This window comes from Dromiciops gliroides, chromosome 1 (assembly GCF_019393635.1).
Source record: "Dromiciops gliroides isolate mDroGli1 chromosome 1, mDroGli1.pri, whole genome shotgun sequence".
Taxonomy (NCBI): domain Eukaryota; kingdom Metazoa; phylum Chordata; class Mammalia; order Microbiotheria; family Microbiotheriidae; genus Dromiciops; species Dromiciops gliroides.
In genome coordinates this window covers 432,976,290-433,001,134 of record NC_057861.1, presented here as the reverse complement: position 1 = coordinate 433,001,134, position 24,845 = coordinate 432,976,290, and the positions used below count along the sequence as shown (strand labels likewise).

Below are 24,845 nucleotides of genomic sequence, written 5' to 3'. Positions count from 1 at the left end.
CGTGTTAACAACTAAGATTCTGTATTCCCTTAGACATGTTTTTGAGAACTTTCATTGTTTGATTTGATTATTGACAAAGCTATTTTAAAGTTGTATTAAGCTCAATTTTGTAGGAAATTTCCTGGCTGATTACCAGTATCCACACATCAACCCCTGAAAAGACTTCCATTCCACGACTACACCTAGAGGACATCTGAGAAAAGACTTTCAGAGACTTTAAATGAACAGTTTTGATTTGTTGTTTTTGTTGTTTTTTTTTCTCTTTCTGTTATAATATACACCATCTGTAACATGTATTCTCTGCAGAGGCCCTCCCTTTGCAAGACTAATGTCAAAGCGTCGGTTCATGAGGACAAAAAAAAACGCCCCTCTGGACAAAACTTTCCTCTCTTTCTTTTCTATATTGTTGTTCACATATTATTAGTTAGCAATAGTTATCATATTGTTTTTACTGTTCCGTCAAGGAAACATTTTGTTTCTTGAGGAACAACAGGGGGGACTGTAATGATTGGAATAACGCCACCTGCTGGATACTTACTGTAGAGGAGTTCTGCCCATGAAGGGAAGGTCTTTGAGGGCAAGACCAGGACTCAGGAAGTGACGCGGGCTAGTGGGAGGAGGAAGGAAGAGACTGGCGCTCAGTCTCGCTCTCTCTTTCCTCTGGACGCTGGCAGAGGAGGGAGCTAGAAATGTGCTCTCCTTTTAATAGATAGAAATCTAGGCCTTTCTCTCTCTCTTTACCAAATTCTTATTCTCCTTAATAAATGCTTAAAAGTCTAACTTGCTAAAGCTTATAATTTATTGGCGACCACTCATTAGATATTTTAGACAGACTAGCTAGAATTTTAGCCCTTAACAATACAAAAAAATTGGGGACATAGAGATATTTTAAGCCCAGGATCAAGGAAGAAAGTAATCAATACCTGATAACCATTGGGCTATTCACTGGGGGTTTAAATAAAATAAAATCCTGAGGCCAAAAAGTTTGAGAGCCACAGGTGTAAAGGAGCTACTGATGCTGACTTGTAAAAATGGCTACAGGATTATCTACAAACTTTAAATTACTAAGTGACCCCATAAATGGGGGGGGGGGTGTGCTCAGAAGAACCAAGGAAAAAGCAGGAGTGAGAAAATTTTAGTGAGCCCATAAGAAACATTTAATACTATTTGGTAACTGGGTCATGTGCAAATAGTATTGATATACATATAAATATTGCAGAGTTTTTATCATTCTTTTCACACTAATAAAAGAAAATATATGTTTATACATAACACACATATCCACATCCACACCCCCTCCTTATACTTCAGATTCAGAAATGATCACTGTATACTGGCATGTGAATAAAGTCCTCACAATCCCATCAATGGGTTTTTGTGGTTTCATTGGTGTAGACATTCCCTCCACCTATATAGATGTAATTTCATGCTTTCTGATCCCATGTAATTCTTACTTATGTCTCTCCATAAATCCCTAATTTGTCAATCTTATATGTATCCACTGTGCTTGTGGCTTTCTACTGCTTCTTTAAAAAAAAAAAGATCACATGCATTTATGTCCTGTTCTTCTCATTGCTTCTTCACTTTGAACAAAATGTTTCTATCTCCATTTAACTTCCAGTAAGTATATATGTTCTGTATCAGTCATACTGGCTATCATCTAAAACAGGTCCCTTATGTCCATACCCAAATCACTGAAGATGTCTTAATATCTAGTATATCTAGACTTGGAGACTGTCTAATTCCCATGGTCAACCTGATCCTTCTGGTATGGCCATTTTGGCTATGGGGCATAGTTATGGTGTGCCCACTGGGTCATTTGCAAAGACATTGTGTAAACCTCTAAGAGGCATCTTATTATTACAGAATTTAAGAGAGTGTGTGGAATAGTAGAATAAACATTTGACTAGGAATCTGGAGTCCTGGGTTGTAATTATCACTTGCTAGTTATAATCTGACCCTTGGTTTTTTCATCTACCATTTACTAGTACTTACTCTCTGTTCCTCAATCTCTTGCAACTGTAAACATGCCTTCATAAGGCTATTTTAAGGACCAAATGAAATAAAGTTTATAAAAGCCCTTTGGAAATATAACGTATCAGAGGGGCGGAGCCAAGATGGCAGAGGAAAGACATTAAATGCACAGAGCTCCTGATACAATTATCCCCAAAACAGCAATAAAAGAATCCCTAGAAAAAAAAAAGAACCCCTAGAGCAGAAAAACCCACAAAAATACTGGCTGAGATTATTTTCCAACCATAGACAGATTAAAGGGGGCTGTGCTGAGCTACTGGTAAAGTCCAAGATGGTGCTGACAGAGACCCTAGGCACGCCTTACCAGAGGAACTTAACCCCCGAGCTGCCAAATTAGCTTCAGTACCAGTGTCTTTTGGAACTGAGCCTGTGGTTGGGTGAGAGGGCTGAACAGCTGGCTCGGGGTGGGGTGGGGGGTGGGGAGAGAAAGTGCAGGGGTGTCAGCAGGACCTAGGGAGGAATTCGGCTGTCCCTCCCTCAGCAGGGAACCAGGAAGAAATACTGAGTGGCAGGAGGCCCAGGTGGGGGAGGGGCGCAGGCTCATCAAAGCCAAGAACCACACCACAGAAAGCTTTGCTGGTTGGTTGTTTAGTAAGTAGGCTTGAGGTTATCTTCGGACCAGAGAACAGGCCAGGTGAGACTAAAACCTGCCCTCCCTCAAACCAAAACACCTGGGACCCTCTGAAGCTGGGAATGGTAGTGTAGCCTAGAAGCAGGGCCTCCCAGTGGGGAGTTAAAAGTCAAGTAAAAGAGGGCAAGATGAGCAAGCAAAGAAAGTTGAGAACTATAGAAAGTTTCTTTAGTGATAAGGAAGATCAAGGTGCACCCTCAGAAGAAGATAACAACCTCAGGGTTCCTACATCCAAAGCTTCCAAGAAAAATATGAACTGGTCTCAGGCCATGGAAGCACTCAAAAGGGACTTTGAAGAGAAAGTAGGAGAGATAGAAGGAAGATTTAGAGAGAGGGAGGAAAGAATGGAAAGAGAAATGAGAGCGATGCAGGAAAGTCATGGGAAATATAAAGTATCACATAGATATATGGCGACATTACTATAATAATGACATATAACATAACATAAGCTACAGAGACATAAGCATGGCATACTGGATAGAGAACTGCCCTTGGAATTGGAGAGACCTATTTTCAATTCCTGCCCATCACCCACACTGGCTGGGTGACCCTGCACAAGGCATTCAACCTCTCAGTGCCTCAGGCACTATGAAGTTGTTATAGAAGGTGCTAACTTTCACTGGTAGAATCATTTACCAACACCAATGAAACAATAAGTCTGGTCTATTCCAAAAAACAAAACATGGAAAAAAAGAGTAAGCAAGTTGGGTAAAGTTTGCAGGTAAAATGAATTAGAAAATCCAAGAATGAAATACTAATAGACCAGGAAGCTCACCATACAGAGCTTTCCTCAGACTTCATGCTCTGGGACCTAGATAGGGGTAAAATGAGGATTAAAAAAAACAACAACTAGGTCTTAATAAGTGGCTTCTCTGGGACTTTAAAATAACTAAACTCCTCTGTGGGGTATCTAAGCTGTAAATGTTAGGGCCAATTAGTGGAATAATTATTCATTCAATTTTTAAGTCTGGATATTGTGCTTCCTTAAGTGTGTTATTGTGCAATCAAAGGAGAACAATTAAAAAAAGTTTGTCCTTAATTATTCCTAAACTGTATAGTGGTGACACATCTCATTGTTATATGCCTGTGAAAACTAGATAGTCTACTGGCACCATGCCAGGAAACTGAATTGCTTCCATTTGAATTGTCTTATGAAAATTCTGAAGATCACTTGGCAGCATAAGATACCACTGAGGTCCTTTCTCCAGTTAAACTGCCAGACATTCAAACTACTGCAGAGAGTGCAACTCATATAGGCTGGCCACATTATTCAAATGGCATACACACACTTGCCTAAAAGATTATTTTACAGAGAATTCACACAAGGCAAAAGCTTACATGGAGATCAGAAAAAGTGATATAAGAACATTCTTAAGGTCTTTCTTAAGAACTTTGGAATTGATGCATGACATGGGAATACTGGCCCAGCATGGCATGACCTCATCAAAGAAGGTGTTGTGCTCTATGAGCAAAGTAGAATTGAAGTAGCTCAAAAGGAAGATGAAATGTGAAAAATTAGAGAATCCAACCCAAATGTTCACATGGATTATTTGGTCCTGACCTGTGGCAGTGCATTCTGAACTCATAATGGTCAGATCAGCCACAGTTGGACACACTGTAACTTGACTCTAACATATTGATATAATTTTGGTCCTCTTCAAAAATAAAGGAAAACAACCAACCAATATAGTGGGGAATAAAAATTTCTTCAAAAATTGTGAAATTTATGAATGAAAGATTATTATTTTACTGTATATTTATGATGAATGAAAGGAAAAAGTTACATAATACTACAACAAAATCTTTACACATCAAAGGATTAATTGAAAATAGAATTAAAATAACTAAACTGGAATCAATCTTCAAATACTTCATGACAATCTTTATATTATCAGCCTACTACAGAGACAAAAGATGAAATATTAAAGTACTTATGGGTGATGAACATTCAAAGCACTAGACTATAATTATACTACCAATATCAACTCTGCTACTTAACTCACTGTTTTTACCAAAATATAGTTTTAATACTTTTTCAGCAACTTAAGTCATTACCATCATCATTATAAGAAAGCATTTACTGAGAACCTACTAAGTACATGGAAAAGTGATATACTCTTTTTATAAGGAAAGTTAGCTCCTAACCTGCTCACAGAAGAAAATTTTCATTACTAGTACACGTGTTTTTTTTTTTTTTTTTTGGTGCAGAGCAATGAGGGTTAAGTGACTTTTCCAGGATCACACCGCTAGTAAGTGTCAAGTGTCTGGGCCCAGATTTGAATTCAGGTCCTCCTGAATCCAGGGATGGTGCTTTATGCACTGCTCCACCTAGCTACCTCCACTAGTACACATTTTAAAAAATGTGTTGTCTATTGGTTTTGTTAGTACGCTCATCCCAAGATCATTCTTCTTTTTACTACGCTCTTTTCTTACTATTAGGAGACAACTTGTTTTCCAGAGCTAAGGCCCAGCAAGCAAGCAAGCTATGCTCTGATCTTGGCATAACAACAATCCTTTGTGCTCACCCTCTGGATAAACTCTGCTGCAGCTAAATCACATAATTGGCTCAAACTAGCCCCAGGTGGTTCCTAAGCTTCTCCAAAAGCATCTATAGGAACTACTTTCAAGTCATGAAACCTTGCTATGAATAGACTTTTTTGTCATTAGTCAAGGCTTAGCCTTGCTCTCCTCAGTCTTAGAGGAGATCCCGGCACACATGTCTAGTCTCCCTCCTCCAACAGAATAAAGGCTTTTTGCCTATAACCTCTGTGAGCTCTTTGGTTTTATTTTATTTTATTTTTCAGAGTTAACAGTTGGGGGGCAGCTAGGTGGCGCAGTGGATAGAGCACTGGCTCTGGATTCAGGAGAACCTGAGTTCAAATCCGGCCTCAGACTTAACACTTACTTAGCTGTGTGACCCTGGGCAAGTCACTTAACTCCCAATTGCCTCACTAAAAAAACCCAAAAAACCAAAAACAGAGTTAACAGTTGGTGTATAACTTCTAGGGCTGTTTGGTGAGAGTTGATGGTGTAATAACCACTGCGGCTCTTCAGTCATTTCTTTTCAGGGTTTGACAGTTAAGACTCTAATGTTTTAAAAATATATACTCAATGATAAATTAGTAAGTTAGTATTATTCATGTGTGGTAATCTTTTAAATTAAAAGTACATACTGCTAGGTTTATATCCCAAAGACATCCAAAAAAAGAGAAAAAGACCTATTTGAACAAAAATATTCTTAGCAGCCCTTTTTATAGTGGCTAAGAATTGGAAATCAAAGGAATGCTCATCGATTGGGAAATGGCTAAACAAACTGTGGTATATGATTGTAATGGATTATTATTGTGCTATCAGAAATGACAAGCAGAATGATTTTGGAAAAACCTGGAAAGACTTACATGAACTGATGTATAGTAAAGTGAAAAGAACCAGAAGAACATTGTACACAGTAACAGAAATATTGTGTGATGAAGAACTGTGAATGACTTAGCTATTCTCAGCAATACAATGATCTAAGACAATCTCAAAGGATTAGTGATGAAGCATATTATCCACCTCCAGAGAAAGAACTGATATTGATAGAACACAGACTGAAGCATGCTATTTTTCACTTTCTTTAATTTTTTTCTTTTACTTGAGTCTTCTTACAAAAAGTAACTAATATAGAAAAGTTTTACATAATTACACATGTATAACCTATATCTGATTGCTTACTGCCTCAGGGAGTGGGGAGAGGGGGAGAATTTGGAATTCAAAACTTTAAATAAAAATGTTTATTAAGAAAATAAATTAAAGGTGTGCTCTCTCACCTGAAGTATGTGGCTCTTCAGCCAGTGCACTCAATATCCTGTCATCTGTTCCCCCTAATGACTTAGGATAAGACTGTTTTGAGGTAATTGCATCACTCTTTGGTGTCACCACAGCATATCGAAGCAACTCTTCATATTCAGTCTATAAAAAAGCAGTCACCAATAACATTATGATGTGATCATGTTTTAAACATTTGTTTTTTTAAAGAAAAGAGTCTTCTACCTCAATTCTTTAAAATGACATTTATGATCAGATTTTTCATCAACCAGGGCTATGTCATAGTAAATAAATTTCCTTTGGGGGAAAAAAAAATTTATCTATAAAACCACCCTAACTTTCTTATGCAACAAAGTCCTGAGTTCTAATTATGTTTCTGAACACCTATATCTTGCCAACTTAATGATAGTACAATTTAGACATTGCCCAAGAGTACTCCAAATTGAAGTGGCTTATCTGCAGCCAACAACACAGAAAGGGAATGAATCCTTTTGCTTTCCATACTGCCTTGTGTGAACCCAAGTTGTCCTTTCTTTTAATTTAAAAATTTGTAAAACATTGTATTAGATTTTCCCAATTAAATATAAAAATTTTTTAACAATCATTTAAATTCCAAATTCTCTCTCTCTCCTTCTTTTCTGTCTTCCCTCCTTGAGGGCAAGCAATTTGATATCGATGATACATGTGAAATCATGCAAAACCTATTTCCACATTAGTCACCCTTTTAAATCAAAGTTGAAAATCTCTGGAACGTGAAATTTACAGCCTATGAAATTTTACTTTATATGAAGTGAACCTGACAGCTGTTTCAATGCCTTGACTCAATCCCCTGTGGAAGTGAACCAAAAAGAATCATAAAACTAATTTAAAGAATGCAAATTGCAAAATCATGTGATTATGTCAATAGATGCAGAGAAAGCTTTTGACAAAATACAGCACCCATTCCTATTAAAAACACTAGAAACCAAAGGAATAAATGGAGCTTTCCTTAAAATAATAAGCAGTATCTATCTAAAACCATCAGCAAGCATTATATGTAATGGGGATAAATTAGAAACATTCCCAATAAGATCAGGGGTGAGACAAGGATGCCCATTATCACCACTATTATTCAATATTGTACTAGAAATGTTAGCTTTAGCAGTAAGAGAAGAAAAAGAAATTGAAGGAATTATAATAGGCAAAGAGGAAACAAAACTATCACTCTATGCAGATGATATGATGGTATACTTAGAGAATCAACTAAAAAACTACTTGAGACAATTAACAACTTTAGCAAAGTTGCAGGATATAAAGTAAACCCACATAAATCATCTGCATTCCTATATATGGTAAACAAAACCCAGCAGCAAGAGATAGAAAGAGAAATTCCATTTAAAATAACTGTAGACAATATAAAATATTTGGGAGTCTACTTGACAAGACAAACCCAAGAACTCTATGAACACAATTACAAAACGCTTTTCACACAAATCAAATCAGATCTATATAATTGGAAAATATCAATTGCTTATGGATAGCCCAAGCTAATATAATAAGAACGACAACTCTGCAAAAAAACAACAACAAAAAAACCCCAAAGGGGCAGCTAGGTGGTACAGTGGATAAAGCACTGGCCCTGGATTCAGGAATACCTGAGTTCAAATCCAGCTTCAGACACTTGACACTTAACTAGCTGTGTGACCCTTGGCAAGTCACTTAACCCCCATTGCCCTGCCCCCCCCAAAATAAATAAATGACAACACTACCTAAATTAATTTACTTATTCCATGCCATGCCAATCAAACTACTGATAATTATTTTATAGAGCTAGAAAAAATAATAAGAAAATTCATCTGAAAGAACAAAAGGTCAAAATATCCAGGGAATTAATGAAAAAAAAAATGCAAAGGAAGGTAGCCTAGCTGTACCAGATCTAAAACTATACTAAAAAGCAGCATCCATTAAAATTATTTGGTAATGGCTAAGAAATAGAGTGGTGGATCATTGGAATAGACTAGGCACACAAGACATAATGACTATAGTAATCTATTGTGTGATAAACCCAAAGACTCCAGCTTCCAGGATAAGAACTCACTATTTGACAAAAACTGCTGGGAAAACTGGAAAATAGTATGGCAGAAACTAGGGATAGACCAACACCATATGCCAAAATAAGGTCAAAATGGGTACATAATTTACACATAGAAGGTGATACCATAGGCAAATTAAGAGAGGAAGGAATAGTTTACCTGTTAGATCTATGGAGAGGGGAAGAATTTGTGATCAAACAAGAGATAAAGAACATTATGAAATGCAAAATGGAGCAATCTGATTAAATTAAAAAGTTTTTGCACAAATACAACCAATGCAGGGCAGCTAGGTGGTGCAGTGGATAAAGCGCTGGTCCTGGATTCAGATGTACCTGAGTTTAAATCCGGCCTCAGACACTTGACACTACTGTGTGACCCTGGGCAAGTCACTTAACCCTCATTGCCCAGCAAAAAAAACCAAAACCAAAACCAAAACAAATAAAACCAATGCAACCAACATCAGAAGGAAAGCAGAAAGCTGGGAAACATTTTTTTTTTTTTTTTTGGTGAGGCTACTGGGGTTAAGTGACTTGCCCAGGGTCACACAGCTAGTAAGTATCAAATGTCTGGGGCCAGATTTGAACTCAGGTACTCCTGAATCCAGGGCCAGTGCTCTATCCACTGCGCCACCTAGCTGCCCCTGGGAAACAATTTTTATAGCTAGTATTTCTGATAAAGGCCTCATTTCTAAAATATATAGAGAACTGAATTAAATATTTAATACAAGTCATTCTCCAATTGAGAAATGGTCAAAGGATATGAACAGGCAGTTTTCAGATGACAAAATTAAAGCTATGTACAGCTATATGAAAAAATGTTCTCAATCACTACTGATTAGAGAAATGCAAATTAAGAACTACTCTGAGATACCACCTCACACCTATTCAATTAGCTAATATGACAAAAAAGAAAAATGATAAATGTTGGAGAAGACGTGGGAAAATTGGAACACTATAATACACTGTTGGTGGAGTTGTGAACTGATGCAACCATTCTGGAAAGCAATTTGGAATTGTGCCCAAAGGCCTATGAAACCATGCATACCCTTTGACCCAGCAATACCACTAATTAGTTCTGTATCTCAGAGATCATAAAAAAGGGAAAAGGACCCACATGTACAGAAATATTTATAGCAGCTTTTTTGTCAAAGAATTGGAAATTGAGGGGATGCCCATCAATTGGGGAATGGATGAACAAGTTGTGGTATATGAATGTGATGGAATATTATTGTGCTCTAAGAAACGATGAGCAGGTGGATTTCAGAAAAACCTGCAAAAACTTACATGAACTTATGCTGAGTGAAGTGAGCTGAACCAGGAGAACATTGTACACAGAAACCGCAACATTGTGTGATGATCAACTGTGATAGACTTAGCTCTTCTCAGAAATACAATGATCCATGGCAATTCCAAAAGACTTATGATGGAAAATGCTTTCCATATCCAGAAAAAGAAATATGGAGTCTGAATGCAAATCAAAATATACTACTTTCACTTTATTTGTTATTATTTTTCTTGTGGTTTCCCCCCATTGTTCTGATTCTTCTTTTACAACATGATTAATATGGAAATATGTATAACATGATTGTATATATATAAAACATATATCTGATTGCTTGCCCTCAGGAGGGGGGAGGGAAGGGAGGAGAAAAATTTGGAACTCAAAATCTTATAAAAATGAAGGTTGAAAACAATCTACATGTAATTAGAAAATAAAATAAAATGCTACCAAGAAAAAAATAATAAAGAGTGCAAATTAACATAACTTACTTGACAACCTGAACTATCTGGGCTAGCCAAAGAACCAGAAAGACAAAATAGGTCTCTGATAAACTGAAATAGGTGTCACAAACATCTAATCACTTTACTAAAAGAAGACCTTCGGGTGCTGACTCAGAGCCTGCTTATTTTTAACTTATAAATACTAATCTGGCAAACTTGAATATGTCACTGGCAAATTTATGGCAGACTAGAAGGAGTGAGGGCAGGGGGAAGCAGATTGTTCTAAATAGGCACTTTAAAAGGAGGATGAAGTAAGGAGACAGAAAAACTAAAAGAACAGGAACATGACCTGTAAAAAGTATAGCAGTTTGGGCAATTTAGTGTATGGGCAAGGAACTCTATATATGCTCATGGCTCCTGAGGACATCACTGTTTTACAGCAGATTCTAATAAAAACATATTAATAACCTGAAGTCCTCAAGGAAAGTTTAAAGCAGGGAAGTGTGTAATTTGCTTAAAAATATTTCCATAAAAATAGTTTGATATTTACTTTTGATATTTTAAGGCAATATAGAGAAGATTTACTTACAGAAAATAGCCCATTCTTTAACAATGCCAGACAAATGAGGTATTGCTATATTATAGGAGTATAGTGTCTGAGTTGGAAGGAACTTGGAGATGCAGGCACATAAGGGATCAGAAATCCCCTCTACATCATCTCCAGGAAGTGGTCATCTAGCCTCTATTGAAGACTTCCAGTAAAAGGAAACTAATTTCTGAGGCAGCTCATTCTACTTTTGTACAACTTTCCTTCATTAATGGTAAATTTGTCATTACAGGAAGCCTAAATCTATAGCTTCCACTCATTTCTTCTAATTCTGTCCTCTAGGGTCAAGTAGCATAAACCTAATCCCTTTTCAAATATTTGAAGCCAACAATGACATCCTCACTGAAGCTTCTCTTTTTCAGACTATACATCTCAAACTTCTTCAACTGATCCCAATATGACATGGGATGGTTTCCAGTCCCCCCACTGTCCTGGCTATTCTCTTCAGAAAATACTTTAGTTTGTCAAAGTTCTTCTTCTTCTTTTTTTTTTTTTAAGTGAGGCAATTGGGGTTAAGTGACTTGCCCAGGGTCACACAGATAGTAAGTGTTAAGTGTCTGAGGCCGGATTTGAACTCAGATACTCCTGACTCCAGGGCCGGTGCTCTATCCACTGCGCCATCTAGCTGCCCCTTGTCAAAGTTCTTCTTAAAATAATAATAAAAATAATAAAGATAGATAAAATTTATATAGTACTTACTATGTGTTAGGAACTATGCTAAACAATTCACAATTATTCTCTCATTTGATCGTCACAATAACCTTGGGAGGTAGATACTGTTATTATCCTCATTTTACAGATGGGGAAACTGAGCTAAACATGTTAAGTGATTTGTCCATGGTCATACAGCTAGTAAGTGCCAGAGTGTGGATTTGAACACAGATCTTCCTGACTCTAGGCCCAGCACTCTATCCAAAGTACCACCTAGCTAGCCTGAAATGTTCCTAAAATGTGGTAGTCAGAACTGAACACAATAAATATTTCACAGGTGATTTTTACCAGGGCAGAGTTTAGCTACCTCCTTGATTACAGATAAAATGTTTCTAAGGGTAAAGAATAATCAGCTTTTTTGTGCTGTCAAGTCAAACTGTTCATTCTTCTTGAACCTGGAATACATTAAACTTTCCCAGACCCTTATAAGTCTTCTGGACTGTAGAGATCTTTTTGAAGGTTATGATTTATTTTGGGACAGTGATAAGAAAGTGGTATGGAGAATTACGAGGTATTATATATTAAATGGAACTCAGAAGGACCAGAATACCATGGTTCAATAAATGTGACTTAGCATTTGAACTTTTTGAATCTAAGGAGTACTGGATTCTCATAACTTTTACCTTTCTCATGCATTTAAGTATATATATAATAATCAACTAGATCCCCCCAAACTAAGTAACCACAACCGAAATTGACCAGAACCTCCAGGAAGACTGTCTGCTCATACTGTATAATTGATTTTGGGGTATCAATAGAGCTGCTTCCTTTTCTACATGGTCTCCTAGTTCACTGATTCTCAACTGTTACAATTAGAGATTCCTTCCTTACTCTTAAAGTGGTTTTGTTGCCTATGAAGGTAAAATATGCCTGAAATCTTCTAAGTCACTTAAAGTTTTAGTGAGAACAAGGTTATTAGATTCTTTCCAGCCAAACAGGAAGATGAATGAAAGAGGAGGGCTCTGTTTATGCAACACTTTATTTTCCTTACATTTTCCTCATAACAACCCAATGAAGCAGGTAATACAGGTGGTATTAGCCTAATTTTACTGACAAAGAAACTGAGGCCCAGGGAGGTGAAATGACTTATCAGAAAGAAATGCAATGAAAAACTGTGAAGTAAAGCATTATTCTGAGTTGGTCCCATACACAGTTCAAGTTTAATTTTAACATTTAATTAAGTTGTTCAATAACACAGGTCTATCTTCCTACCATTTTCCAAAATTCTGATTCAACAATAACAACCAAGAGAATAATTTCACTTCCCCAAAGGTCTTCCTACAACTCTTGTTTGTTTTACAGGGCCAATGGGGACCCCTTCTCTCTACAAATCTGTAGAAACTATGAAACTTACAAGCTACACTGGGATAAGTGTACAATGATAAAAGTGCTTCCTCTAAAAATTCTATTTTGGGGTTGTTTTTATTAGTGCTGCTGAAGCACAAACCTATATTTAGAAATTTAGAAAAGTAAAATATTTTACATAAAGTCACATCCTCCATAGTCAATGTATATGATCTCTCTACTGGATCCAGTGTCTTAGATAGCAGAACGTGTCGAATGTCACAGCAACAGAGATCCGAATGTAAAGCTAGAATATTCTTAGAATCTGTGACATCACAATTTTGAGCTGTTTGGCATTTTTGTTTGTTTTTTTTTGTTGCTGTTTGGCATTTTTAATGATTTTCATCTGCACTAAAAGCCAGTGGCATTTCTGACAGAGTTAAGTACTATCTTCTTATAAGGTTTTTTTTTGTTTTTTTTTGCATGTAATGTATAATAATCTCTCAGGGCTCTCAAATCAATCAACAAGCATTAGGTGGTTGCTATGTGCCAGGTACTGTGCTAGGTTCTCCCAATTTCTCAGTTTTAAGTCCCAAAAGCGGGAGAGAAGAGAATACTGTTTTCTGAAAAATAAAAAACATAGGATATGAAGTTTAATGGGCAATTTACTGAACTACAAATTATAGTAGTGGATAAAACTCTACTGAAATGGATTAAACCAACAGTCAACAAACTGGTTTGGATCAAAGAATTTAGAAAGCAGGTGAATTTTCCACCTTTTTAGGGGTTTATGGCTTAATGAAGGCAAATAAAAATGTTCATATGCCACCAGTCAATGAGGTAAATTGGATTTTATATGTAAATGAACATAGAACTTTGAATACATTTTAGCTTGTTGAGGTTTCTTTTCCTCACTGTAAATGATGACTTTCTCAGAAGAAAAATGTTGTGACTTAAGGATTTCTGACTTCTCCAAGGAAGCTGGAGTAGAGTCACCACCAGAAATTCATTTGGTAAACACTTATTACGTTTTATGGATGAGATAAAGATAAAAATAAGACACAGTTCCTTCCCTCAAAGACCTAGAAATAAGTTGGGGAGATAAGACTCCTATACAAATAACTACAGTACTAAGTGGAATGTGACCGGTACATAGGAGAAGTATAAAAAATAACCATGTCAGATTCACAGAGGTATTGGTCCTTTTGGCTGGAGAGGTGGGGCAGAAATCAAGCAAGGCCCTTCAGATGTGCCTATCTTTAATGAAAGAATGAAAGAATTTTAAAAAGTAGGGACAGGGGAAGAGAGCAGTAGGTCAGACAACCTCACACACTGCTACTCAGCTGTTTAGAAGGCAGCCACGCTTTGGGGGGCTTTGAACACAAGGGAAAGGAGTTTGTATGTTGCTAGGCAGATAAATGAGGAGGTAGGTAAGAGATTGTCATATCAATACTGAGAAGCATTGTTCATTGGAAAGATTACCTTGGCATCACTATAAATATGGAAGGGGTGGGGGCACCTAAGTGGTGCAGTGGATAAAGCACTGGCCCTGGATTCAGGAGGACCTGAGTTCAAATCTGGCTTCGGTCACTTGACATATACTAGCTGTGTGACCCTGGGCAAATCACTTAACACCCCCCCCGCCCCCCGAAATAAAAATGGAAGTGGGGAAGAACCATTTAAAGAAGGACTATTATTATTGATCAGGCAAAAGGTCTGAATTATGGAAATAACAGTGGAAAGACAGGGACAGATAAGAACAATACTGCTAAATTAGAATGGAACCAACATATTCCCTTGCACTTCTTTTCACACATGTCTGTTTTTCTTCTTCCTATTTTAAAAAGGTCAACAGTTTACCTTGGCTACATAGTAAGGGTAAATCTCCCCAACTGGGATATTGCCACTATGACTATTTCAAGTATAAGATGCTATGCTAAATGTAATAGGTGCTACAGTAACCTAACACTTGGGATTTGTTGAATCTTAGAATGAACTTGCTGGTCTTCCATCATGATTCCTTTAAAAGCCATGAAAGGTTTAGATGGTATTAACTCTGACCTACCTGAAGATCTGACGAAACTGAATTGTCTGGATCAGTGTTTCCTGGTAAAGCTGGAGCTGAAACTTTCTCTTCATCTGAAGACATCCTGCACAAAACTGTACAAGAGTAGATGTTAACCTTAGTTTCTCCTCTGTGCTCATTTATTTATTTATTGGGTTATGCAGTACAATCATGTTAAACATATTTCCACATTAGTCATGTTGTGAAAGAAGAATCAGAACAAAAGGGAAAAACCATGAGAAAAAAAAACAACAAAAAAAGTGAAAATAGTATGCTTTGATCTGCCTTCAGACTCCATAGGTTTTTTTTACTGAATGTGGAGAACATTTTCCATCATGACTCTTTTGGAATTGTCTTGGACCACTGCATTGCTGAGAAGAGCTAAGTCCATCATAGTTGATCATTGCACAATGTTGCTGTTATTGTGTATAATGTTCTCCTGGTTCTGCTCACTGAACTTGACATCAGTTCATGTAAATCTTTCCAGGTTTTTCTGAAATCAGCCTGCTGATCATTTCTTACAGCACGATAGTACTCCATTACCTTCATATAGTTATTTAGCCATTCCCCAATTGATGGGCATCCTCTCAATTTCCAATTCTTTGCTATCACAAAGAGTTGCTATAAATATTTTTGTACATGTGGATACTTTCCCCTTTTTTATGATCTCTTTGGGATACAGTTTTCTGTTTTTAAATAAAATATTTTCAGTTAAGTGCAGTGGAACTTAATATAACAATTTCCACATATTATGGCAAGTTATACAGTAAATATTTATTATGCATAAAGTGCTGTGCTATGTTTTATGAAGGGAAAACAAAGGATTTTTAGACAGAGTTCATGCCTTCAATAAGCTTATACCCTAGAGGTTTATATTCTAGTTATACAGAACTAGCTTAGCATCTAGTGGGAAGGTAAGACTATCACATATGAAAAGCGAAATTTTGTCAATACTCAACAAGGCTGTAATTTTGTCAGTGTGGGTACCTCTTCCAGTGACAGAGATCACACACCCTCTGAAACTTAGTAAATGATCCTGAAGAGATAAAATGGCTAAGAAATTTATTACCAAGCAATCAAAGTAGTGACTTTTTAGAACATAGTGTAGAGGGTCCTTAGATGAAAGACATGGAGTTTAAAATTAGGCTTGTATTTGAAACTTATTCAGCTCACCAGGACTTTATAGAACTAACCTGGCATAACTTTGAGAATATCCACAACACAATGAGGCACCAAAGTAGGAATATTATGGAAATAATAATGATGATAATAAACAGAAACAAAAATTCAACACAAGAAATGACACAAGGCAACAAATAGTTAACAACCAAAGGCATAGTAAAGGAGCTAAGTATTTCATGAAGTTGAAATGGGGAGAGAGACTCTGTGGGCTTTAGATGTATGACAAAGTAGAATTTCAACTGGGTCTTGGAGGATGATCATCATCACCTAGGAATATTAGGAAGATCTACAGTTTGTTACTCAGGATATGGACAAAGAGATTTTTGATTTTGTCCACTTTAATTAAGTATTCAAATAAAGAAGCTTTGAAATAGCTAGTTCTTTTTTTATTTTTAGATTTAAGTATGATTTATTGAAGATATTTAATAAATATCAAATCTCATTGGTCTCTTATCAAAAAATGTCTCAGCCTGTTCTTTAATGTCCTTTGTAATCTGGTTTCCACATACCTTTTTTTAAAAAAAATTTATTTTATTATTTTCCAGTTACATATTACATATAAGGATAGTTTTCAACATTTGTTTACACTGGATTTTTAGTTCCAAATTTTTCTTTTCTCCCCCCCTCCCCAAGATGGAAAACAGTCTGATATAGGTTGTATATTTATAGTCATATCAAACATATTTCTACATTAGTCATCTTGTGAAAGAACAATCAGAGCACAAAGGAAAAACCTCAAACAACAAAAAACAGTCCAAAAGTAGAAACGGTATTGTTCAATCTGCATTCATAATCCACAGTTCTTTTTTCTGGATGTTGAGAATATTTTCTATCATGAGTTCTCTGAAACTGTTTTGGATTGTTGCACTGCTGAGAAGAGCCAAGTTTATCCTCATTGTTCATCACACAATGTTGCTATTACTGTGTACAGTGTTCTCCTGGTTCTGCTCCTCTCAGTCAGCATCAGTTCGTGTAAGTCCTTCCAAGTTTCTCTGAATTCCTCCTGCTCATCGTTTCTTACAGCACAATAGTATTCCATTACATTCATATTCCACAATTTGTTTAGCCATTCCCTTATTGATGGGCATTCCCTCAATTTCCAATTCTTTGCCACCACAAAGAGAGCTGCTATAAATATTTTTGTACATGTGGGTCCTTTTCCCTTTTCTATGGTCTCTTTGGGATACAGACCTAGCAGTGTCAAAGGGTATGACCAGTCCCGTAGTCCTTCGGGCATAGTTCCAAATTGCTCTCCAGAATGGTTGGATCATGAAGTGGCTAGTTCAACAAAAATCAAACCAGACCATTACAGCCTTCTAAAATGAAAATTCAATTCATTATAGATGGCATTCATCAACTAATGGTTGAAAGGAAGAGAAATTCTACACCGATACTAGTTAGCAAAATTTTTTACTTCACCATCAGAGTAGGTAGGAGCTAGAAGCTCCTCAAGTAGCCTAACTAATTGTAACATTACGAGGCCATATTTAAAGGTAATTTTTTTCTTATGTTGTTCAAGACCTGGGGTGGGTTTTGTAGACTTGGGCTAGTATTAGAACAAGCTTTTAAAAGAAATGAAATATTTTGCATCTTGGATGGAAATGAAGAAGTGTTTTTCATTAAAGGCAGTAACATATATGATTGTTATATAGTAACCATGCAATCATGTAAAATAGGAAAGTAATTTGTTGCCACATAGCAGAACCCTTCTGTTCTCCTCAGTTCCTCTAGAAACGAGAGAAAAATAGGATCTCACTTTTGTTTGGGAGTGGAGATACCTTTCCCCCTTTTCTGAGGGCACTGACTACTGCATACATTCATTCTACGCAAGTTCAAGATCCCAGTAATTGCTTGCAGGTGACTGTAATGTAATCTTTTTTGTCCTAAGAAACAATGAAAAGGTTTCAGAGAAACTTGGCAAGCACTTGTGTGAACTGATACAGACTGAAGTGAGCAGAACCAGGAGAAGAATTTATATAATTATGCTAATATAAATAAAAGCAACTTTGAAAGATTTGAGAATTCTGATCAATGTAATAACCAACTATTCTACTTACCTCTTTCATCTTAAATGATGGGCTCAGGGTGCAGAATGATAGGTTTTTGGACATGGCCAAGACAGGAATTTGTTTTGTGTGACTATGCATTTGTTTTGTTTTTGTTTTTTGGTGAGGCAATTGGTGTTAAGTGACTTGCCCAGGGTCACACAGCTAGTAAGTGTCAAGTGTCTGAGGCTGGATTTGAACTCAGGTCCTTCTGAATTCAGGGCAGGTGCTCTCTTCACTGCGCCACCTAGCTGCCCTGAGTATGCATTTGTTACAACAGTTTTTCTTTTCGTCTTTTTTTTTTAAACCTATTACGAGTCCCTTCTCCCTCCTACCTCCTATTAAAACAAAACAAAACAAAACAAAACACAAAAACAAACTTTTAAAAGCACAGAAGAAGGGGCAGCTAGGTGGCATAGTAGATAAAGCACAGGCCCCTGGATTCAGGAGGACCCGAGTTCAGAACCAACCTCAGACACTACACACTTACCAGCTGTGTGACCTTGAGCAAGTCACTTAACCCTTATTGCCCTGCAGCAAAAGAAAACAAAAAAAAAAAGAAAAAAGAAGAAAAAAGAAGGCAATAGACTAGTAAGACAGCTTTTTAAACTTACATGTTAATTTATTATGTTAAACTTCCTTAGAAGAAAAAGGAAAGCATATGTAATAGAGATTTACAGTTTCATGTACAATTCTCTTTTCCTATGCTAAGTTGTATATGCAAATGCTCACTTAATTTGGTGTTTGCTAAGTTCAGAATAAAAAAGAATTTTTAAAAAATTGATGTTCCAGTGTTTAGGTTAAGAGGACAAGGAAAGAAGTCTTCTGTAATCATCATGTATCAATCTTCTGAGGCTTGTTACTTTTTTGCTTGCAGATAACTTTCCTCTCCAGCTTTAAAGTCAGGAAATTTAAAGATTATAGCAACAACTTCTCAAAGATTCTCTGTGTGTTCTCTGAGCTGGTTACTGTGTAGCCTGTTTTAGCTATCTAGTTTAACCCATATTTGAAAGGAATCCCACTACAACACATCTGACAAATAAGTCATCCAATCTTCCAAGAGAACTCCAATAAGGTGGTATCAGTGAAAATGGAAAACAAAAAACTCTCCAAAAATCCCCAAACCCAACAACATAGAAGCAAGGGATGTAGGGGACTTAAAATAGACTAGACTTGGTAGTGGTGGTAGGTGGAGAGGAGAGCAACTCATTATAATTGTTATAATTGTTAAGAAGTTTTCCCTTGCCTCTTTTCAACTTCCCATCCATTGCTCCTGTTTCTTCCCTTTGGGGCCAGAGTAAATCTAATCCTTCTTGCACATGAGGAGCCTCTGAATATAGGAAGACAGTTATAACTCCCTTCCTGAGTCTTCCCTTTTTTAGGTTTAAAGTACTCAATTCATTCAACCAATTCTCTCTCTTTCCTCCCCACTGAAAATAACTTTACTGATGGTACACAACAGAGGATTCTATGCTTCTCCCCTTTCTGTAGGGGTACATTGGAGTAAGGACTATGAATAGGGCATAAGATCCCCAGTATAGAGAGATAGGTTAGGGATGTGGGCTTTCAGGTGGTGAAGCTCCTTTTCTGGCTGAGGATGAAGATCCATGGCTTTTCACTTCACTCTCTGAAGGCCGTGTAGATCATGAGGTCTACTACATGACTGCTATAACTTTACTGTTCTTTATACAAGGTGAGATTGATAAAATGGTCCTTGAGACTAGTACCAGTGCTAGTATCAAAGGTATAAGAGTGATTGTCACTGTTAAAATCACTGGATACAACCTGATTCTCTGTGTAGCCCAAGATTCTCTTCAAGAGTCCCTTAGGTGTCTGCTTTGTGATTTTCTTGATATCACACTTGGCAGGTTTCTCCAGGCAGCAGGTCAGATTCACAACAGTTATATTGGAAGTAGGAACATGGACAGCCTTGCCTGTGAGCTACCCATTCAGCTCAAGGATGGCTTTGCCCACAGCCTTAAGCAGCATCAGTGGAGGCAGGGATGATGTTTTGAGCAATGGTATACCCATCATGCCACAAACTGCTACAGGGACCACTACTGTTTTCTGGGAAATAGTAATGGCATGGACTGTGGTTGTGAGTCCCTCCACAATGCCAAACTTGTCATGCATAATCTTGGTCATGTACTTGCATGTGAAGCAGTTGGTAGTGTAGGAAGTATTATTGACAATGGTGAGGTAATGATCATATTTCTCATGGTTTGCTCTCATCAGGCACATAGGGAAATTGGCAGAAGGGGCAGGGATGATGACACACTTGCTCTACCCTTCAAGACACCAGTGGACTCTACTACATGCTGGGCTCCAGCATCTCACCATTTAATATTGGCAGAATCACACTCCTGGAAGATAATAACGGCTTTGTATTCTTTGCCTTGACAGTACCCTTGAACTTGACATGAGAATCACATTGGAACATATAAACCCTGTAGCTGAGGTTATTGATGGCCACAATGTTTGCCCAAGGTAAATGCAGCCCTGGTTACCAGGTGCCCGATGAAGCCAAGTCCACTGATTTTGACCTTCACCATCTTCTCTCAGAGATGTGTCTATGGCAGCAAATTGTGGCACTGAATTTTGGAGAGGAGCTGAGAACCTCAAGCAATTCCCTTATGAAAACCTGGAACAATCTAGCTTTGATCTACCAAAAGTGAAGTAGTATTCCCAGAGTTCACTAATTACCCAAGTCCCCCCCTCAAAGGCTTTTGCTTCCATTTCATTTGACCTCTCTGTAATAACTGCCACTAGTGCTTGACTAGTCCTTCCCTAGTGGTTCTTCCTTTTTCTACCTCTTAAATCTATTTGGCAAGGTAAACTCTCCAGCCAAATCCATTCTATTTTTTTTTTTTATTTTTAGTGAGGCAATTGGGGTTAAGTGACTTGCCCAGGGTCACACAGCTAGTAAGTGTTAAGTGTCTGAGGCCAGATTTGAACTCAGGTACTCCTGACTCCAGGGCTGGTGCTCTATCCACTGCACCATCTAGCTGCCCCCAAATCCATTCTATTTTAATTCAACAAACAATGTCTCTTGTATCTGTGTCCTTTTCATTTTCATAGCAACTACCCTTGTTTCTGTCCTCCCTGCCTTTCCCGAGGATTACTGCAGTAGTTTTTTCCCCTGGTTCAGCAGAATCCAATCTCTCAGCTCTCCAATCTACCTGACACAATATTGCCATATTAATCTTCCTCTAGCACAATTCCACTCACATCATTTCCATTGCCCATAATGCCTCCCCATTGTCTACCAACTAAAGGTTGATACTCTTGAACACAGCATTCAAGGTCCTCTAAAATAAGTTCCCAGTTTATTTTTAGGCTTCATTTCCTACTACTTCTCTAAACATGCACACAAACTCCAGTGAAACTGCATTATACATTTTACCTTAAATGTCCATCCCATGCCTTCCCCACTTCTGTACCTTTGTCCATATTCTTCTTTCTGCCTGAAATGCCCTCCCCCACTGCATTTATCTAAATCCTATTTGTATTCAAAGCCCAGTTCCCCTTCTGTTTCTTATATGAAAACCTCCAATCTCCCTAACAGTAAAAGATTTCTCCCTTCTCTAAACCTCTAATACACTTGGTTTGTATTTCTCTTATGTTATCTTGTACTATAGGCATTTGTCTATTAGCAAAATGCCTTGTTTTATATTTTCAAAAATGAATCTCCTAAATGATGACTTTCCTTTATGTGCCAGCCTCTCTAAATATTTGCTAATCCCCTTTTCATAAGGAAGATTAATCTGGGCAGTATGCAGGGTATTCCTGATTTCATCCCTTCCTGCCTCCTCTGTGATTTGACTCCATTAATCATTCTCTGCCCCCTTCCCTCTCTTTTTCCCTCTCTGACTCACCCCTCTCCTGAAATGTTTTCTCTCTTACCTATAAATATGGTTGATTTTCTCCTATCCTAAAAAAATACTAGTTAGTGCCTGAGGCTAGATTTGAACTCTAAGTCCCTAGTATCCAACACAGTGAACCATTTCTTTTATAATTCCTCCCCTTTCTTCTAAAACATCCTTATGCTTCTTCCTTCTACTTTTTCTATGGGGGGAGGGGGTGGAGAAAAAGGAGGAGGTGCCACTTTAATCTATTTCTGCTTCTAAAATGTAAATGTTTCCCATAGTTCCTAGACACTCTTCTTTCTTCACTCTCATCTCTTATTTATCCACTCCCATGGGTTCAATTATCTGTGCACATACACACACATCTTCACCCCACCAATCTCTTTGCTAAGCCTCAGTCCTTTATTTCAAACTGCCTACTAGATGTTCTTCCAGGACCTCAAACTTAAAATGTCTAAAATGTAACTTTATCAAAGTTCTTGGTTTAAATTCCACATTATGACTTGCTAACTGTGTGACCTTGGATGAATCTTTAACTTCTCTGGGCCTCAGTATCCTCATCTGTAAAATGGGGATAATAATAGCATTATCTCCTAGGAGTGTTGTGAGGATAAAATGAAAAATCTGTAAAGTGCTTAATAAACCTTAAAGTATTATACACATGCTAGACATTATTATTATGGGAGGGAAAAAGAATGCAGAGCACTTACTTTGGACTTCTAATCTTCTCTACCATGCTCCCAATACACTTATCATTGAGAAATCTCATCACTTTGCAAAATCCAATCAGACTAGTTACTTCCATCTCATCTGTACCCTCTGCCCCTCTGAGTGGAGCGTAGAGCCATAAAGTCCTCTATTTAAGGAAAAGGGACAGGAAGACATCTCATTTTCCTCCTATCTACATTTATTTTGTACTTCTTTGACTGTTCTCCTCCATGTCCAGGCACTTTCAGTACTCTTTCGGCCTCCTCCCCATTCTGTTTTTCAGTTTTCTTTTGTGTGTCTTCTTTCATTAGTCTGTAAGGTCCTAAAGGGCAGGAACTGTCTTTTTTATATGAGTATCCAAAGTGCTTAGCAAAATGCCTGGCACATAGTAGCCAGTCAATAAATAATTACTGATTATGGGTTATTGGGATATATAGGCGATATAATATCAAAATTTTATTTAAAATATCAAAAGTAAGGAAGGAAACAAAGCATTCATTAAATGCCAGGCACTGTACTAAGAGATTTATAAATATTATTTCCTTTTTCTCCTGGGAGGTAGGTGCTATTATTATCATCCCCATCTTCCTGCTGAGGAAACTGAGCTAGACAGAGGTTAAGTGATTTGACCAGGGCACAAACATAAGCTACTAAGTATCTGATGTTAAATTTGAACTCAAGTCTATCTGGCTCCAGATCCAAAAGATACAACAGTGTGATTTTCCTTATTCTATCTTAAGTCCCAGACAAAGAAGGAAAGGAAATGGTAAAAAATGAAACCTCAACGGAGTTTTTTCTGACATAGGGTTTCTTCTTAACTTGGGGTCCGTGTATACTTGTTATCATACTGCTTGCCTTCACAATGGGTGGGATAGGGGCTGAAGGAATGAACAATTTGGAACTCAAAATTTAAAAAAATGAATATAAGACAAAATGTATTTCGCTAACTTTCAATATAACCGATATCCTTTGTAATCATGCATTTAAAACAAACAAACAAAAACAACCCTCTATTCTGAGGTTTCACCAGCTGCCAAAAAGGACCACGACACCACAAACCGTGGAGTTCCAGTCCTAACTCTAGACATCAGGAAAAACTAACTTTCAAGGCAGTAACTGAGAAAGAATGAAGTTCAACAAAACAATGAACGCAGATTGCCACCAATGGAAAGAGCTGAGGAGGGCGGGCCCGGGGGATTTAAATGAAACCCATCAGCTGCGAGGTGACATCATCACGCTTCCCTAGACTGGACCCTTTCACTTTACCGCGGGGACCGGGGGGTGTCCCTTCCCCGATGCTGAGCGGAGGGGTGGGGAATGGAGAAGGCGCTCCCTCGAGTGGGTAGAAGGGCAGCACTTCCACCGCCCGGCAACGGAGCATCAAAGCTCCGATCTCTCGCTGAACAGCGCCCAGGGAGAGCGGGACTTTAAGTCCTCCGATACGCTCCGTCCCTCCCTCCCCTTCCCCGGACTTATAACCCGACAGATCCCACTCGGGGCGCTCCAAACCACCCACCTGTCAGCCCTAGTCCGGGACCTCCGGCTCCCGGTCCGACTCCGGCTCCAGTTCTAGAGCAGCTTTAATTCCGGAAGAACAGCCCCGGGCCCCAGCAACCACCTGACAGTTTCAAACTGCTAGGAGGAGTTAAGGAAGAGCCTTCTGGTTGGTTTTGCGCTTTCAGTAAAATGTTGTCCGATTGGTCAGTTTCTTCAGGGGCGGTGCCTTCTCCCATTCCTTTTTAACACTTTGCCTGGCCTCAACCAATAAGGAAAGGAAGTGCGGACCCAAAGGGGCAAGGTTTCGGAATTCCCAGGTCCAAAGCGTTACTAAGGAAGCTCTAAAGGTTTTAACGAACGCTGGAATGATCTAGTTGCTGGGCATGCCCAGTTTAGTTCTTTATGAGTTCTCTCACTAGATGGACACCGGGTTCGGTAAATGACACCATTGCTGTCCCTGCTTAGTGTGGAGAGGAGGAGCTGAGGGAAAGTTGGGGCAGGGACTCATTCCTGGGGGTTACTTAAGACAAATTGAGACGGAGGTTTGGCCCTTCTGCGCCAAGACTTGCTTCAGTTTCCCGCCTGTCAGGTGAACTAGATTCTTGAGCTCCTGCA

At 38.0% G+C, this 24,845-nt stretch overlaps 1 protein-coding gene and 1 pseudogene across 3 annotated transcripts in view; both read right to left on the bottom strand.

Moving 5' to 3' along the window:
- The window catches only part of POC5 (POC5 centriolar protein), a 70,063-nt gene extending 45,687 nt beyond the window's left edge, over positions 1-24,376 (bottom strand). For all 3 annotated transcript variants that reach the window (XM_043975410.1, XM_043975411.1, XM_043975412.1), the window contains exons 1-3: positions 24,250-24,376; positions 14,933-15,027; positions 6,475-6,616 (exon numbers count right to left, since the gene is read on the bottom strand). In XM_043975410.1, the coding sequence (XP_043831345.1) occupies positions 6,475-6,616; positions 14,933-15,016 (226 nt within the window). In that variant the 5' untranslated portion in view covers positions 15,017-15,027; positions 24,250-24,376. The remainder of the gene's footprint in view (positions 1-6,474; positions 6,617-14,932; positions 15,028-24,249) is intronic.
- On the bottom strand, positions 19,834-20,711 carry LOC122750105 (annotated as a pseudogene).
- Positions 24,377-24,845: the final 469 nt, after the last annotated feature.